This window comes from Diadema setosum, chromosome 1, assembly GCF_964275005.1.
Source record: "Diadema setosum chromosome 1, eeDiaSeto1, whole genome shotgun sequence".
NCBI lineage: Eukaryota > Metazoa > Echinodermata > Echinoidea > Diadematoida > Diadematidae > Diadema > Diadema setosum.
In genome coordinates, this window is record NC_092685.1 from 44,906,198 (window position 1) to 44,925,599 (window position 19,402).

The window sequence follows — 19,402 nt, forward strand, 5'->3', positions numbered from 1 at the left end:
GTGGAGTGGCAATTTGAGATACATGCATGCATCACTCGACGTGTGCTCTCAGGGTATCATAAGTTAAATTACTCAGCGATGTATACAGTGGAATAAGATGGAATAATTATTGTAATTCACAATAGAGATCCCCAAAGAACTATGTGTGCACAATAAGTTTTAGATCTTTTATTATTGATTAATAATGAGCCATTCATTAATGCAACAGTTACTGCTAGCTGAGTAAACAAAGTCCAAGCCAAAGTTGAGCTGTCGATCAGAGTGGAGTGTTGTTCTTGTTGTTGACGTGGAGATCTTAGCCCGAGCGCGTATACATACATCGTGCGCGCGCGCACACACACACTCATAGGGTCCTACACTTTTATCTACACACCGAGTATTACTGTATGTACAGCACACGTTTACTGTCCTTCCGCGCTGACCAACTGTTTCAACTCTCCACTCAGAGGGAATTAACCAATCAGAAACGCGTATTCGCGGCAAACTGAAATCTCGTCAAAAATTAACTGTACAACGCAATGATTTATTCGATCACCTGACCCGTTCCAATAATCAGTCCACATGAAGTCATCATATTTCCATAGTATGATATTTCCTCTTTCATTTCATACCTCTTCGATTTTGGTCCACGTTTATTTCATTGTTCTAATGTACCCGCTAAGAAAAATGAAAAATATGCAAATTTTATGTTTTATAATTTCCTTGTTCAGTATATTTTATATGTCACAACCTTTCAAGTAGTCGGATGTCATCAAAGTACAACTTTTCAGCTTTTTATCGATGTATTAATCAGGAAGATTGGTAATGTCGTTTAGATTTACAGGGACTCTAAAAATATGGTCTTCCAGCTCATTACGTATTCATGTCCGCAAGGTCCATGCATACGCGTACGATAAATGAGAAGGCTTTTCAGGGTGTTGCGGTCTGACAAAGAGATTTTCCCCAGTGAGGAGAAAAATCTCTTTGCGGTCTGTGATCTGACCACTGACTGGTACAGGTTTCTTCGCTGCGCCCAACAATGTACGTTGTTGGTGATGTGAGGGCGCTAATCATAATTTTATTCGTCTACCGTGGTAAAAAATAAAAATGACGACGAGACGCGTACTGTCACAGGACGACCAGAATCTCACTTTTGAGACAAGTGAGGAAGTCGATGTAACGCCGACTTTTGATTCTCTGAATCTGAAAGAAGATCTTCTTCGAGGCATCTATGCATATGGTAAGATTTTCTCAATTTTAAAGCTTTGCATATCGTGCACATGTGTATGAAATGTTAGGCGTGAGAATATCGCATTAAAACATATGAAGAAGAATTGGTATGATATTACCGGTCAGCTTCTGTACGTCCTACGTAACGTTACGTGTGCACATTGATTGTGAATGCCAATTGACAGTTGTCAGTTAAATTCCAAACCACTTAAGTCCATTAATACAGTTCCGTTTGCCCTTAAAATCGCTCGTGTCTTTACAGACTTGGTCTAGGGGCTCCATTGCTACATTATGTAATCATCTATGAATAATACTCCGTAAATTTAGAGTGCAAAAAATGTCATATTTATTGGTCTAATTATGGGTCTAACGTTAGCAGGTTAGTTGGCGTTTATCATTATGAAAATCATAAGGAGATGCTCTACATAACTACACCAAGTCATGAAATGAGATCAAGTATGTGTAGGGGTCTAGTAATAATATGGACATAGTGTTTAAATCAGCCAAATTGTCTGTTTTCTCGAAAAAATCTAGCATTTTACTAACTTTTGGCATTCATGATTTTCCCCATTGTGTAGTGGCGGCTTCGATTTGCCCATCTTCGTAAGATATGTAGAGAGCTCACTAGCGCTTTGACTGACAAGTATGTCTAATTCCGCGAAAAACTTCTCATTTATAGTACTGACATTTGCTGGGTCAGTTTTCGCTTCTTAGACACCATTGATACTGCGCTATTGCGACGGTTTCATTCGTTTTGGTTGAACGCAACTTCGACCCAGTTCCCCCCCGCATAAAAATGGTTATTATTATTTTTTCCAGCTTGGTTTTCAAACCAATCTGGAAAAAATATATACAGGATTAATCAGTCAACATTTTGATTCGCCTCTTCCACTGTTTCCTCCTGTTTTCTGGTTGTTTCCTCCACTTCTTTGCAGCGCTCCCCAATTCATCGCCGCCTTCGTTTGAAAAATGACCGCACAAACGTCTTATGGCAAGCCAAATGCTCCATACAATCACTATATCGGTACACTTACATTTATTGACTAAAGTATTAGTAAGTTGTTCGAGCGCTAAATCTAACTTATTGTGAATGAGCATTTGGCTTGCCATAGACGTTCGTGCGGTCATTTTTCAAACGAAGGCGGCGATGAATTGGGGAGCGCTGCTAAGAAGTGGAGGAAACAACCAGAAAACAGGAGGAAACAGTGGAAGAGGTGAGTCAAAATGTTTACTGATTAATCCTGTATATATTTTTTCCAGATTGGTTTGAAAACCGTGCTGGAAAAAATAATAACCATTTTTATGCGGGGGGGGGGGGGGGGGGGGGGAACTGGGTCGAAGTTGCATTTAACCAAAACGATTGAAACCGTCGCAATAGCGTATGTATCAATGGTGTCTAAGAAGTGAAAACTGACCCAGCAAATGTCATTACTATAAATGAGAAGTTTTTCGTGGAATTAGACATGCTTGTTGGTCAAGCTAATGCTGAGCCAGTGCGCAGCATATGCTTACGAGGAATGGCAGTCGTATGATTCATAAATCACACAACATCTGTACTGTTGTTAACAACACATGCGCATACGTGAGGTCGATAAATCTTTCTTTCAAAAATTCAGAAAACATTTCAATTTTGAAAAAAGTGTTGTTTCGATAGGGCCTACTGCCATGTTTTGCGCAATGTGGATTAGAAAAGTACAAAATACACCAAAGGTCACAACAAATAAGTGCGAAATTTCGACTTGCCGTGCTGAAGAGATCATCCTCGTCGGGCTACTAGCGGTAACTGTTAGGTAGCAGACACAAACCCACAAAGTAGTTCAGGTTTATGATTTGAATACGTTGTTTGCCATACAGCCATATTACTTTTGAAAAGAATGATATTGCACCCCTGTCATACTGTAAAACACAATATATTCACGGCATGAAAATTTCGCGAATTGGAGCCAACGGCCTTTCTCGCAGCATGAAATTTTTGCAACTTGGCACTGGCATCCAATGCATATTGTGTAGACGAGAACTTTTGCGTGCATTTTAATTTCGCGAATGTTGCCGCTCGCGAAATTTGCGAAATTAAAATACACGCGAAATTTCCTCGTTTTACAGTAACTGATACAGCTAGCAATCATCGCGAATGGGCTCAGAAGTTGAGCACTGTGTGCGTAGAAAATGATGTGTGCAGGCGAGAGCGCCATCTAGTGCTGAATGACGAGCGCTAACTTTGTTGGGATCTCTAGTTGTTTGTGTGTATTGATAACTTGATCTCAATTGGAGGCAGCAAAAAAAAAAAAGATGCACTATAAATTTCCCCAACATATCCTTTAAAGAGAAAAAAACAACCACTTTTTTTTTAAAAGTATGTATACCGTAGTTATGAGTAAACTCGGCCTAGTGGGTAAACTCAGCCCCCAGCACGCGCATTACAAGTGGCCGAGTTTACCCATAGCCAAGGTACATGTTTTCATTCCTGAGATAAAACATGCATCATTGTCATAGTTTCTATTCCATTTTCCTCTTCCATATTCCAGGATTTGAGAAGCCCTCAGCCATTCAGCAGAGAGCCATCAAACCAGTTGTCAAGGGTAGAGATGTCATTGCACAGTAAGTTTTCCACCTTCCCTATATACACTGTACTCTCTCCCAGACTTGATCTTCAACCCTGCTTTCGTTTAAAGTGCACCACGGTACACATTAAATGAGTGATCATTCTTTATGGAATAGAGATTGTTGAGAGGGGTTGAAAGAGGTCATTATGATAAGATCATTTTGCTTTGTGTTTTCATGCCTGAGAACTCTACAATGGGTTGACATTTAAGTGGATGTGTTGATACTAAGTCTGTACCCATTTTCTCATCATAAAATTTGCTGAAATAGGTGATTTCAAAACCGTAAGATATAAAACTAAATGTTCTGAACACAGATCTTCCAAATGATGCGTTTTTGTCAGTTTGTTCAAATATAAAGTGCTCTTAAATGAAAATTTAGTGCTAGTGCAAGCCTCATCTGTACATGGAACTAAAAAAAAAAAATGACCATCTTCCTGCCTGGGAGCATTTATGACATTACATGGACAACAAACCAAATGATCATGTAGCAGTTAGTCATCCCATTCTGTGATGTGTCCTTCGTATTCATCTGCCATGTAACTGAATTCTGCACCAATGTCAATCTGACTCTTGGTAAAAACATTTCATGCTTTATTTCCTGTTCGATCTTCAACAGAGCTCAGTCTGGTACAGGAAAGACAGCCACATTTTCCATCTCAATTCTCCAATGCCTCGACATCCAGGTTTGTTTATGAGTTGTCCCCGAGTTCTGTCAGAATTGATGGGTACAATAATTGATGCATGAACAGTGAACAGCAATACACATTAATCACAATTATATTTTGACTAGGCTTTCTACTGTAATGAATTAATGAGTGTGATTTGATGTTGCTGTTTTGGGGCATTTAGTGAATGCAACTTCAACTTTACATGTCCAAGCCAAATTGAGAGTAGATCAGTAATGGTGGTAACCCTTATGAAAGAAATGTGTCGGAGGGAATATATGTAAGAGAGGTTGGATATGCTATGCGTTAGAAGAGAGTTCTGTAGTGTTGGCAGATCCTGTCACATTTCATTCACTGATAATATCTCACTTATGTAATCTCTTTACCTTACCTTACATCTTTTGTGATCACCGTAGAAATTTGAATGGGATGAACTTAAATTCTTGTCTTGAGTAGCTTTTCATGAAACTTGAATGCTTTGTATTGTGTGTAGTGTTTGATGATGCACTTGTGTGGTATTTGCAGACTTTAGATATAGCCGTCTTCATGAAGCCTTCTTGATGTTCACATTGTAGGTTCGAGAAACCCAAGCACTGATCCTGTCACCTACGAGAGAATTGGCTGGTCAAATACAGAAGGTAAGAAGCGTGTGTTGCTGCTTCTCATGTGATGTCACAAGAATTGAGAATTGACTTTCTATAGGCTGCTTTGAAATTAAATAATTGAACCCAGAGATGCCTTCATTGCTGCAAGAAGTGTGGATAAGTGTTTGACAACCTGACTGCACTAGTGATAGAAATGTTGGACTTGTGATCAGTTCTGAATTCTCAGCTGAGAGCATGAATAAAGTGATTTGTCATGAGTATTTCAAAGGTGAGACTATTTCTGTTTGATACAGAGTTAAGCCTGTTTATTAAATATTAAGTGCAGATTTCACTTAGTACCTCCAGATCTCCCTCGACCCTACAATTTACCTATCCTTGTGCTGATGTTCATAAGCAGTGTTCATCTCTTTGTTAGTAATTACATTGACTACAGATAGAATGAGAGATATTCTCCTTCATCGGGGAAAGTTGAATGTCACTATGTGTATCTAAAATGGTTAAGTAAAGAAAAAAAAAAGAGCTTTCATCGCCTCTTTCATAGGACAGAAGATTTCTCATAAGTGACAAGTAAATGTTTTGGGGTTGTTCTGAAGATGCAAACAAGCAGAAAGAAAAATGTGGTAATACAATGAGTTTTATTGTCGATACATTGAGGTACTCTACTCATTCATGTACATGTAATATGCCATCAATAAATGCAGGTAATCCTAGCCCTTGGTGATTACATGAGTGTCCAGTGCCATTCGTGCATCGGTGGCACCAATGTCGGAGAGGACATCAGGAAGCTGGACTTTGGGCAACACGTCGTCTCTGGAACTCCTGGAAGGGTTTTTGGTAAGTGAGCTCAACACTGTCCTCGTTGCATTCTGCTCAGATCCTGAAGGTATTTTTAAATTAATGTTTGATAAGTCTGCAGATTTCAGGCTCATATTAACTGATTTACCTTGACCAATTATTGTTACTTTTTTTTTCTTATTAAGGCAACAATACCACTAAAACAATTCATTTGTGTGCAGTGACATGTCAAAATTGTACTGCCAAACCGTATTTGTGTTTTGTTCTCTCTTTTTTCCTCATATGACAAGATTGGGGGAAGAACTCTTAGAATCCATGTTGCTCTAAAAAAAAAATTGTGTTTCCTTTCTGCAGACATTAAAAAAAGAAATCTGAATGTATGTATAAATAATCAACAAGTGTTATGGCTAAACAACGATTTTCCATACTGCATGCATGACAAGGAAAAGAAATCTGGGAACATATATCACTGATGTACAATTCTGTAATCTGAGTTTACTGCTGAGTGACAGTTATGTGTGTTTTCTTGTCAATGTGATGAGCAGAAGAAATCCTAGGGTGCATAGTATACAAATAATGAATGTTTATGAGTGCAATGGACACAATATTTCATGAGGTGAAAGATGAAATGATCCATTCAACGAGGTGCAGCCTCGTTGAATGGATCAAACATTTCATCTTTCACCTCATAAAATATTCTGTCCATTGCACGAATGAAAAACATTCATTATTTGTTTTATATAACGTCTAAAATAGATCCTTGTCATTTGATGTTTATTAATTTAGAAAACAAGAAAATATCTGAGATCGCGAGAGCGCTCACTGAGAGCTTTACGCTAGCGCCCTGTGTGTCGCATACACACACTGCAACGATACTCTTTGCTGCAAATGCAAGTGCGTAGTGTGACAGGCTCTCAACGAGCGTGCAATGGACCAAATCGTATGGATCCAAAATTGCAAGGTAAAACACAATTGCACGGATGATGACGTCATAGTGAAATGGGCAGAATGATCAATGTCAAACAACCAATCAAATGACAAGAATCTCTTCAGGTGTTCCTAAACAATTAGAGAGTGCTACCACAAAACAAAGACTTGGTTTCTTTACTGAAGACATAGTATGAAAAGAAATGTGAAGATGTGTAATAATGATTGATATGTCACTACTAAGCACAATTTTTGTTGGTTCCCGGCAGACATGATCAGGAGAAGGAACCTGAGGACACGCTCCATCAAGATGCTTGTTCTTGATGAGGCAGATGAGATGCTGAACAAAGGTAGGAAGGCAATGATCAGCTATTGAAAGTTAGCGCAACATACTTCCTGATATACAGTGCACTTCTGTTACAGCGAACAGGGTTATAACGAAAATGTTGTTACAACAATGTAAAAGTTCACGGTCCAAAATTATCATCTCTATATCTTTATGTCATCAGCTAATAGTGAAATTTTGATATATCAACAGAAAACTGCCGGTCCTGAGGACTTTGTTGTAATAGTAGTTGCCTGTACTTAAATTTTAATCCTCTCCATTGTTTTCTCATAATAATTGTTAATGCTGAGCACACAAACTACTCGATGCATGTAAGAATAACATGAGCTTCGCATGTGTCCATGCCGTTCTGTCGAGCACACAACGAACTGAACAGTAATGATTCGTTTTTATATGGAATCAAAGACATAAAATGTCATTTATTGTTAAACCCTGAGATTCTAAAACTTTGAGATTTCAAAATTCAAATATTGACAGGCATTAATCATCTCCCTTTTTTTCTCCCAGGATTCAAGGAGCAGATCTATGATGTCTATCGCTACCTCCCACCGGCCACTCAGGTTGTTCTCTTCAGTGCCACCCTGCCACACGAGATCCTCGAGATGACCAATAAGTTCATGACGGAACCGATCCGAATCCTCGTCAAACGGTCAGTTGGCAGCGCGTGTTCATCTCTCATAGCATCAGTCGCCACAACATCAATTACCGCTCTCTCAAGATTTCACAGATCTTGAATATATGATAATGTGCACTTATGAGATAAGACAAAAATTTGGTGTAATAGAAGAGCTAGCCCATACATTTTTTATATCATCGACCACTTGTCATATCTTTGTTTAGTGAAGGAAGTCCTCCATCAGCAGATATTTGCTGTTTTCTGTACAATGCGTTATTCTTTTGTGTCATGTCAATAGCTAAGTTGATAACATTGTTAGTATTTTACAGTTGCATGTACATTTCAATAATGATTTTTTTTTTCAAACTTTTTTTCACATTTTGCTTATGACAAAAAAGGGGACAAGGGAATTTTTTTATTTATTTATTTATTTTTTTTTAAAGACAGTTACATAACTTTTGCACATATTTTGGGGACATAATATGTGTGGTTGATTTGTGTCTGAAAAAAAAAAAAAATATATTATACATATATATTTCTCTGTGTACAATCTCCACAGTGATGAGTTGACGCTGGAGGGAATCAAGCAATTCTTCGTGGCAGTCGAGAGGGAGGAGTGGAAGTTTGACACGTTATGTGACCTCTACGACACACTCACCATCACACAGGCTGTCATCTTCTGTAACACAAAGAGGAAGGTGAGAAACTGCTCTGTTTTAAGCAATCAATCACAAAAGGTCCAACATAGCCAAGTAGTAGTCAATACTACACTACATACCACCAAAATGTCAAATAATGGTAATGCGGCTACTTTGTAGTAATGGACATATTTCATGATTATTTTCTATGTTGATTAAGATGGTAAACAAACAAGATGACTTGAGATGAAGATAACATACGGATTTGTTATCTGTGAGAGGACATTGCGAGACCTAGGATGGGTGGAGAACCCAAGAGCATCATTCCTTGGTCATGATTGAGGTATTAAATGAGCTATTTTTTAGCGCTGATGTGCATAATTAAAAGTGCATCCACTGGCATATGAAAAATCTCTGTATTATTTGGTGGTATGGGTCATCTGGTTCATGATAGCAGCCTGCATGTGCTGATTGGGGATGTCAAATTTGAAATAGGGATAATATCAAAGAATGGCATTAACTCACAGAGCATGCGTGGTCGATTCTTGGGCTCATCATATATCTAAAGTTGAATTTTTTTTTTTTCACTCCAGCATAAGAATTGCATTTTGAGCAAATGGCAATTCTATCAATCTAAATGAGATGAGGCTAGTCATCCATGCTACAGTGAAAGGTTGTATGTGGCCAAATGTTCAAATTACAATGTCAGTGATAATATGAATGAGTTCATTTATTGACAGGTACAACTTGAAAGAAGAACATTTCTGAAAATTGAATAGGCTCCCTAGGGCTGGCTGAATAGGCTCCCTAGGACTGGCAGGATATGAGTAGATGTATGCTGATGTTGGCTGATACAGGTCAGACCCTGAGTCGGATCTTTGTGCCAAGTTTGAGTACAGTGAAACCCCGTTATAACGAGGTCCGTGGGACCGGCGATATTACCTCGTTATAACCGGTACCTCGTTATAACCGTACGCATCAAAAACAAAGAAAAACATAAGCACGACGTCATAATATACCCAACAATGAAAGTTAAGAACATCCTTTGCGTTGTTATTACACAATTATGGATCATTATTATCGAGAGAATAAAGGAAAATTATTTGTGAATTAAGCGAAAATGTCGGGGTTGAAATAGGTTAATTCTTTATTTTTCTTCTGAAAATCTCTTCGCATAAAAGTGCACGTTATGCACCTTGAGAAGTATAGGCCTATATTATATTAAAATCACATTGTATAAAATGCGTTGTTTACCGTACATTGGTGTAACTTGCGAGGTATTTTTACGCTGTTGGTGTCAAGCGGGAATGCGATAATTTCATGAATCATTTCGGCTGTATTCTTATACAATGTATGATCGTTGCGCCCGAAAGGATTAAAATGCGTTGTTTATTTTCTTCCGAAAATCTCTTCGCGTTTTGTACATCCGTTCTTGAAAAATAAGCGACAGGATTGAATTTAGAAGGTTGCGATCCTTTTTACACAGATCTGTTCCTCATACATAGACCATTCTGAAAGAAAGAAAATCTTCATTGTGAAATGCGTTGTTAAAATTGTGATAATGAACAAATCCAGATCTATTCAAATTGTTAAATACGTTTGTTTCTTCTTCTGAACACCGATCAAGTAGCTAAACATGCGTTATTCAACTATTTTTACGCTACTGTCATCCGGCGAGATCGCGACGATTTCAGAGTAAAGAAAATCTTCATTAAAATTGTGATAATGAACACACCCAGATCTATTCAAATTGTTAAATGCGTTTGTTTCTTTTTCTGAACACCGACTAAGTAGCTTAACATGCGTTATTCAACTATTTTTACGCTACTGTCATCCGGCGAGATCGCGATGATTTCAGAGTAACATTCGTATGTCGTTTACCGTAACTTGCGGGGTATTTTTACGTTGTTGGTGCCAAGCGGGAATACGATGATTTCATGAATCATTTCGGCTGTAATCTTATATAATGTATGTTCGTTGCATGTTCATTTTCTTCCGAAAATCTCTTCGCGTTTTTTACATCCGTGCTTGAAAAATAAGCGACAGGATTGAATTTAGAAGGTTGTGATCCTTTTTACCCAAATCTGTTACTCGTAGACCATTCTGAAAGAAAGAAAAATCTTCATTGTGAAATGCGTTGTTAAAATTGTGATAATGAACAAATCCAGATCTATTCAAATTCACCGATTAAGTAGCTAAACATGCGTTATTCAACTATTTTTACGCTACTGTCATCCGGCGAGATCGCGATGATTTCAGAGTAACATTCGTGCGTCGTTTACCGTAACTTGCGAGGTTATTTTACGCTGTTGGTGCCCAGCGGGAATGCGATGATTTCGTGAATCAATTCGGCTGTAATCTCATACAATGTATTATCGTTTCGCCCGAAAGGATTAAAGATGCGTTCTTTATCATCTGCCGAAAATCCCTTCGCATTGTATACATCCGTTCTTTAAAAAAATGCGACAGGATTGCGTTATTCAACTATTTTTTACGCTACTGTCACCAGGCGAGATCGCGATTTCATTAATTATTTCGGCTATAATCATACACTCGCATTTGCTAACCAGCAAAAGGACTGGAAGTCGGGACTACAAATGGAAAGGATATAATGTTGAGTTGCACACGCATTCCAATTTCCATATTTGCCACGAGTGTCGCTACATGAAAAGTTTTTGAGTGCGTTATCTTTTTTCCCTTGTTGCGCTGTGGTCTGCAAAACATTACGCACGCGTGTGATCTCGCGTAAAAGAAAATCGAGTGATTATGTTTAATAATTTAGTAGGAACATCGAATGGTATTAATGTGTGTTTGGTTTTTTTTTTTGCGTGGTTTAGAAGAAAACATGGAAGGAACCGTTCTCTGCAAAACGGGAAAAAGACATGGATAGCGTGAATTCGATTTTCAGTGTTTCATTTGTCTCGTGTTTGAAAAGCGGCAAGTCAAGAAATGGTACCTCGTTATATCCGATCAAATTTCTTATGTTTTTCTTTATCATGATGCGCCGAAAATGTCCTCGTTATAACCGGAATCTCGTTATAACCGAACTCGTTATAACCGATTCGTTCTGCCATAGGTTTACACGCAAAGGAAAACGGGACCGACGCGATCACCTCGTTATAAACGGTTCCTCGTTATAACCGAACTCGTTATAACGGGGTTTCACTGTATTTGTATTTTGAATGCCAGTGGAAGGGGAATTTCAGTATTTTTGAACAGACAATACCGGCATATATTCTTGAATCTCGAATCTTCATGAAATCCATCCCTGCAAACAGGTGGACTGGCTGACAGAGAAGATGCGGGAGGCAAACTTCACAGTGTCCTCCATGCATGGAGACATGCCCCAGAAGGAGAGAGAGGCCATCATGAAGGAGTTTAGGTCCGGTGCGAGGTGAGATACCTGTCAGGAATACATGCTATTACAGGGCAGCCTCATTATAACAAGCTCCTGGGGACCACTGAAATTTCCCAGTTGTAAGGGTATCTTGTTATATATGGGCCCTGTGTTATGAAGAGTTAAAATTGATAATAAAGTTGATTTCAACTGTTGATTTCAACTGTAAGTCTATGGCAGACTGTGTGGTAAGGAAATTTAAAATCAGTTTTATCTTTTGATAAAACGGGGTCCTGGTATAAAAACAAAAGAATCTAAAAGGAATAGGACGTACAAAATTACTTTGTTATACAGTGCACTCCCGTTATAACGAAATGCTCGGGACCGGCAGTTTTCTTTCGTTATAACGAAATTTCGTTATAACCGTACAAATGCAATACATAACGAAAACAAGGAACCACGTATATTATGTTTGCTGAATACTCATCATACACTGCAAAGCTATGTGAAATGTGATGGGATAACTGTATTACAAAAATAAACGCAAATTCCCCTCAGAAACTGCATGTGTGTGACACAAGGAGCGAACACACAGTGGTGTGAAGCGTTCACCCATGCAGAGACGCTATAAATGCTTGTTCCGCTACGTATTTTCGAAAGCAATTCGCATTTCGTTATAACGGAGCACATTTCTTTTGTTTTTCTTTGTCTGTGGCGCTTGGAAAAGACTTCGTTATAACGGAAATTTCGCTATAACCGTGTTCGTTATAAGCGAATTTTGTACCATAGACTTTAATGGTGATAATTTTGGGACCAGAAGATTTACTTGGTTATAACGAAATTTCGTTATAACCATGTTCGTTGTAACGGGAGTGCACTGTATCAGTTATCTCCCTATATCAGATCTTGTTATAATGAGGTTCTACTGTATTGAGTACATTACTTGCAGTTGTTAGGCAGTACAGTGGAACCAAGTTATAAAGAGGATGAATGTAACAAAACCTTTTTATAACAAGGTGATCTTGCAGGTCCTAACTCTTTATTTTTCTTTGTTTTTGGTACCTTGATACAGTCGGAACAACAAGGTAATTGTCGTGGTTTTTGGGTCCTCATTTTAAAGAGTTTCCCTGTCTTCTTTTTAAAGATATTTTATATTTTTATATGGACACAGACTTTATGGAAGAATTCACCCATGGTGACATGTGGACTGTGTGAATAGTAATTTATCAGTGAAGCAAGTGAAATGATATTGGATTAATATGTATTGTAGTTATGGCCATTTGATGTGATCATCTAACATGGTGTTTAGAAAAAAAAATACCTTTAAGTAGATACAAATAGGCACATTTTAAAATCAGTGGCAGTCTTAGGGCATCTTCATTTCATGAGAAGATATCATGAAATAATATTTTTGAACAGACTTAATCTGACTTCTGGAGGAGCCTATGGAAATTTGATGGTTTTTGTAAATGTTTGTCAGCCTTGAATGTCATGAATGTTACCATGATTACCGTTTCACTCCAGCCGTGTCCTCATCACCACCGATGTGTGGGCCCGTGGCCTGGACGTACAGCAAGTCTCTCTGGTCATCAACTACGACTTACCAAACAACCGTGAGCTCTACATTCACAGGTATCTACCTCTCACTCTTTGTTGTGTGATTGAAAGTGTTTCACAGGAATGTTTGTACCAGCTGTAGCAAGGAGACATTGTCTTTTAAGAATTCTTCTCTGTTAGACAAATATGGCTCTATTTTTCTGAATTTGTATGCAGAAATCGGCTTTTTTGCTGAAAGGATGTGTACTGTTGCATTCCCCCTTGTAAATTGATTTTGCTTGTTCTTTTTTTTTTTGTGGCTTATCTCAAATAAAGGTAGCCTACAAATTGTATGAAACAGATAATGGACAGTATGAAGAGGATATTAATAAATAGATTTATGAACAATAAATAAATGAAAGGAAATGAAATGAAATGCAGTGATTTCATTTTCTGTGTCTGTGTTTTGGAGATACATAGCATCTTTCTGATGCACTGTTTGCCATTCTGTTTACAAGTGTATGGATGAATATGATGCCAGTTTTTATTTGGTGCAAGTGCTGTTGTCCATTTGTGACATTTCTTACTCTGTTTTGCGCTTCCAGGATTGGTCGTTCGGGAAGATACGGCCGCAAGGGTGTCGCCATCAACTTTGTGAAGAGTGACGACATCCGCATCTTGAGGGACATAGAGCAGTATTACAGCACACAAATTGACGAGATGCCCATGAATGGTGAGTTCATGTGTCCATCATACCCACTTTACTCCCTTCACAAGATCTAGAAGTTGAATACTGTATCATGACAAATTATAACAAGAGAATATGAAAGCAAATATGAATGCAAATTACATTTGCCATTGAGACTTTTTTCATAACTTCATATACAGTGAAACCCCGTTATAACGAGTTCGGTTATAACGAGGAACCGCTTATAACGAGGTGATCGCGTCGGTCCCGTTTTCCTTTGCGTGTAAACCTATGGCAGAACGAATCGGTTATAACGAGTTCGGTTATAACGAGATTCCGGTTATAACGAGGACTTTTTCGGCGCATCATGATAAAGAAAAACATAAGAAATTTGATCGGATATAACGAGGTACCATTTCTTGACTTGCCGCTTTTCAAACACGAGACAAATGAAACATTGAAAATCGAATTCACGCTATCCATGTCTTTTTCACGTTTTGCAGAGAACGGTTCCTTCCATGTTTTCTTCTAAACCACGCAAAAAAAAACAACACATTAATACCATTCGATGTTCCTACTAAATTATTAAACATAATCAGTCGATTTTCTTTTTCGCGAGATCACACGCGTGCGTAATGTTATAGGTCAGACCACAGCGCAACAAGGGAAAAAAGATAACGCACTCAAAAACTTTTCATGTAGCGACACTCGTGGCAAATATGGAAATTGGAATGCGTGTTCAACTCAACATTATATCCTTTCCATTTGTAGTCCCGACTTCGGTTCTTTTGCTGGTTAGCAAATACGAGTGTATGATTATAGCCGAAATAATTAATGAAATCGCGATCTCGCCTGGTGACAGTAGCGTAAAAATAGTTGAATAACGCAATCCTGTCGCAATTTTTTTAAGAACGGATGTATACAATACGAAGGGATTTTCGGCAGATGATAAAGATCAAACGCATCTTTAATCCTTTCGGGCGCAACGATAATACATTGTATGAGATTACAGCCGAAATGATTCATGAAATCATCGCATTCCCACTGGGCACCAACAGCGTAAAATAACCTCGCAAGTTACGCTAAACGACGCACGAATGTTGCTCTGAAATCATCGCGATCTCGCCGGATGACAGTAGCGTAAAAATATAGTTGAATAACGCATGTTTAGCTACTTAATCGGTGCTCAGAAGAAGAAACAAACGTATTTAACAATTTGAATAGATCTGGGTTTGTTCAATATCACAATTTTAACAACGCATTTCCCAATTAAGATTAAACAATCTTTCTTTCAAAATGGTCTACGAGTAACAGATTTGCGTAAAAAGGATCACAACCTTCTAAATTCAATCCTGTCGCTTATTTTTCAAGCACGGATGTACAAAACGCAAAGAGATTTTCGGAAGAAAATGAACAACGCATCTTTAATCCCTTCGGGTGCAACGAACATACATTATATAAGATTACAGCCGAAATGATTCATGAAATCATCGCATTCCCGCTGGGCACCAACAGCGTAAAAATACCCCGCAAGTTACGCTAAACGATGCACGAATGTTACTCTGAAATCATCGCGATCTCGCCGGTTGACAGTAGCGTAAAAATAGTTGAATAACGCATGTTAAGCTACTTAGTCGTGGTTCAGAAAAAGAAACAAACGCATTTATCAATTTAGATAGATCTGGGTTTGTTCATTATCACAGTTTTAACAACGCATTTCACAATGAAGATTTTCTTTCTTTCAGAATGGTCTATGTGGAACAGATATGCATAAAAAAGATCACAACCTTCTAAATTCAATCCTGTCGCTTATTTTTCAAGAACGGATGTACAAAACGCGAAGACATTTTCGGAAGAAAATAAACAACGCATTTTAATCCTGTCGGGCGCAACGATCATACATTGTATAAGAATACAGCCGAAATGATTTATGAAATTATCGCATTCCCGCTTGACACCAACAGCGTAAAAATACCTCGCAAGTTACGGTAAACAACGCATTTTATACGATGTGATTTTAATATAATATAGGCCTATACTTCTCAAGAACATGACGTGCACTATTATGCGAAGAGATTTTCGGAAGAAAAATAAAAAATTCACCTATTTCAACCCCGACTTTTTCGCCTAATTCACAAATAATTTCCCTTTATTCTCTCGATAATAATGATCCATAATTGTAATAACAACGCAAAGGATGTTCTTAACTTTCATTGTTGGGTATATTATGACGTCGTGCTTATGTGTTTCTTTGTTTTTGATGCGTACGGTTATAACGAGGTACCGGTTATAACGAGGTAATATCGCCGGTCCCACGGACCTCGTTATAACAGGGTTTCACTGTATACACCATATAAGAGACTCTGGTTGAATGCTTGACCATGCAGCTCAATTTTCAAACTGGGAGAATCATTAAACATTATGGTTATTTGAATATAGGGCAATCCAGATATAAGAAGTCAGTGGGACTATTGCTTTTACCTCGTTGTATCTGGTACCTCGTAAACATACTGAAAAATGAGACCCAACTAAATGCTGTGATGGAAAATGGGGACCACCAAAATCACCTCATAAAAAGTGGTGTGTAGTAAGTTAGCTTGCAGCTGGGTCTCCCTGTACTTAAAACGGAACTCCTATCCCCTTAATGCACCATGAAACTTAGTAAGTATTAATCACAGAGTGCATTTTTCTTGAGGAATCGCAGCACACTTTGTTTTACTGCTTATCAATGAAGTTTATATGTATTCTTTGTTGTTTCAGTTGCTGACTTGATCTAAGCTCTGAAATCTGGCCTGGCCGCCCCCGTGGTTTGTTTGGAACCTGAAGAGTGATTCTTGCAAGCCAGTCTGGTGGTGGTCATAGGCTTCATCGACACTATTTGTTGGAGATGAGGGCCCCTTCATAAAAGATGGTAGGATAGCAACTCTTGCTGGAATGGCAACTTCATGTAGCAACAGCTAATCAGGAAGTTGGATTCTTGTCATTACCATGACAATTTCAGCAAGAGTTGCTATCATATCAACTTTTCGTGAAGTGGGACCCAGAATTGCGGAAATGACTTTCAAACTCTCAGACTGGTTTTGCTTGTTCTCCCGCGTCCACAACCATCGCTTCAAAAGGGCAGTTGTCTATGAGTCTACTACTGGATTGCCACTATGACCCTGTTTTAACTCCACCAATGATAGGAACAGTTGTGATGTATCAATGTCAACCATTTCATATCATATGCATCTTTCAACTAAATCATTTTCAGCAACAACATATGTTTCTTGAAGTTTCTTCATGCTTGGTAGAATGTAACTGTGTGTATGATTTTCTTGATCGTATAAAGTGAGGTTTTTAAGGAAATTGTAATACATTCCAGTGCTTACGCACTGCAACATCAGTAGTAGTGAGTAGATTACTGTCCCATACTTCAGTCATAAAGGGCGAGGTACACTGAATGTATTTGACCAACAGAGGGCCTCCTACTCGATGTGCTGTACAACCTTACTGCATATTGAAAAATCTGCTGCAGTTGACCCTCCACTTAAGTTTTGATTCTCCTGTTTGTGCAGAAGATAAATGAGAGTCAACCTATTCAAAAGTCATCCGAGTTGATGTACATGATGTAGATGGAGACTTGAGCTATACTGATGTAGTTCTCTCTATTTTGAGACCAGTTGATAAATTGTCATTGATCACGTGGCAATATTATCAAATTAAAGTAGCAGATTATGGAAATTTCTTCATATTGGTGTTCATGAACACTTTATAGCTGATAATCAAAAGTTGTAGATGCTTCTCTGTCACAGTAAATACAGTTAACCTCGCATGATCAACTTGTGCTCATTTCAAAGTTTGTGAAGTCACTGATGCACCAAGACCCTTGTTTATCTTTTTTTTTTTTCTTCTTCTTCTTCTTTTCTGGGTTTTTCAAGGAGGATAAATATATGTAGTAATATTTCTTATTATAGAACAATTTTCTTATATTTGTACTTAGTCTTGATTCATCTGAGGTTAATTGTATTTATTGGTGAAATGTGTTATATTGGGGTAATCCAATATACTTGTATATTCATGTAAATACTTGTAATGTTTCCTTCAGTTTTTAGATGTATTGTTGTACTCATTTATGTGTAGGACTTTTATGGGGGGGGGGGTAAAACTTCAATATGGTATATTTTCCAATATATGCTGATAATCAGTAGTTCATACACAGAATCCCAAAACTGGATGGTTCAAAACTCAACTTTTACCATTTGATCTGTGGGAAATGTATTGAACTTAGGAAAGTAGCTAAAAAGTTTCTTACTTTTCCCATTTAAGCATCTTTGCTGATGATTCATAGCAGATGAATTTAATTTTTGTTGATTCTCATTCTGTCTTGGAAGACACATGGTAAACGTCAATGTGATACATGGTATTTATCATACTGTGTGGACATCTGAACATTGAATCAGTACCAGGAATATATTCACTCAAGACCATAAACAATATGGCTGCTCAAGTGCTGCTGTATAAGCATTTTCAAATAAGTGATACTGATGAAAAACAAAAAACAAATCCATACCAACTGTCTTTTGCTTAAAGAAATGGACATGGATTTATACGTTGATAAGGAAAGGTTTACAGTCTACAGACTTCAGTAGTGAGTTATTAATGTGTCAATAAGTCAAAACAACCTGATAATGAAAGGATTGGAAGTGGTGCAAATTTCAAGACAAGGGGTAAATGGTCTGGTTAAGTTTTGAAACATGAAATAGTTATCGGTGGTCTTGCATTATTCATGTTTATGCACATTCTTTCCATTCTTTCAGTCCATATTTCAGAGAATACAAGTTGTATGAGGAACTGTCAGCTCCATTTTGACACATTTTTGTTATTCCAGAGTGTGTTTGATGGGTTATATTTGAGAAGAAATGTAGATGTTGATTTTCTCCCTTTTTTAATTTCTTTTTTGTTTTTTGCCATGTAAGAAATAAAGCAGAATTCAAATTTTTGCAGAAAATAATAACATCTGTGTTCAGGGTTTCTTGTTTGTTGCTTGTATACTCTGTTGTACACACACACACACACTTACCACATTGCAAATTTTATATGATACACAGTGATATGCCCCATAATATCAGATTGTTAGACCCAAGTGTACTTAAAGGTGCATAGTCCCGGTAGTATAGAGGATGCTGTTGATGATACTGCCGATCACCGTTAGCATTGATACGAAGATTGCCGAAGTTGAGCTGTCATCAAGAGTAAAGCGCGTAGGTGTTGCTAAGTAATGTTGCCTTCGTTGTCTTCTCTGCGCATCTCGCAGTCTGTAGTAATGCTAGGGTGCGTGCACATGTGCTTCTTATTATGACACAAAAGAAGTTTGCTAAAGCTGTCATCCCCCTCAGCCGAATCATGAGCTGAACTGTGATCAGACCACTGACTACAGTGGATCGGACTTCTTCGG

General features: G+C 38.0%; 1 protein-coding gene across 1 annotated transcript; it reads left to right on the plus strand.

The window, feature by feature from the left end:
• The first annotated feature begins 1,075 nt into the window (after window positions 1-1,075).
• On the plus strand, window positions 1,076-18,961 carry LOC140236416 (eukaryotic initiation factor 4A-III). The gene is made up of 12 exons (XM_072316345.1): window positions 1,076-1,219; window positions 3,735-3,807; window positions 4,429-4,495; window positions 5,053-5,115; window positions 5,784-5,916; window positions 7,074-7,154; window positions 7,658-7,799; window positions 8,326-8,464; window positions 11,683-11,798; window positions 13,266-13,373; window positions 13,883-14,010; window positions 16,726-18,961. The coding sequence occupies exons 1-12, from the start codon at window positions 1,087-1,089 to the stop codon at window positions 16,740-16,742; spliced, it is 1,200 nt and encodes a 399-aa protein (XP_072172446.1). The 5' UTR covers window positions 1,076-1,086; the 3' UTR covers window positions 16,743-18,961.
• Window positions 18,962-19,402: the final 441 nt, after the last annotated feature.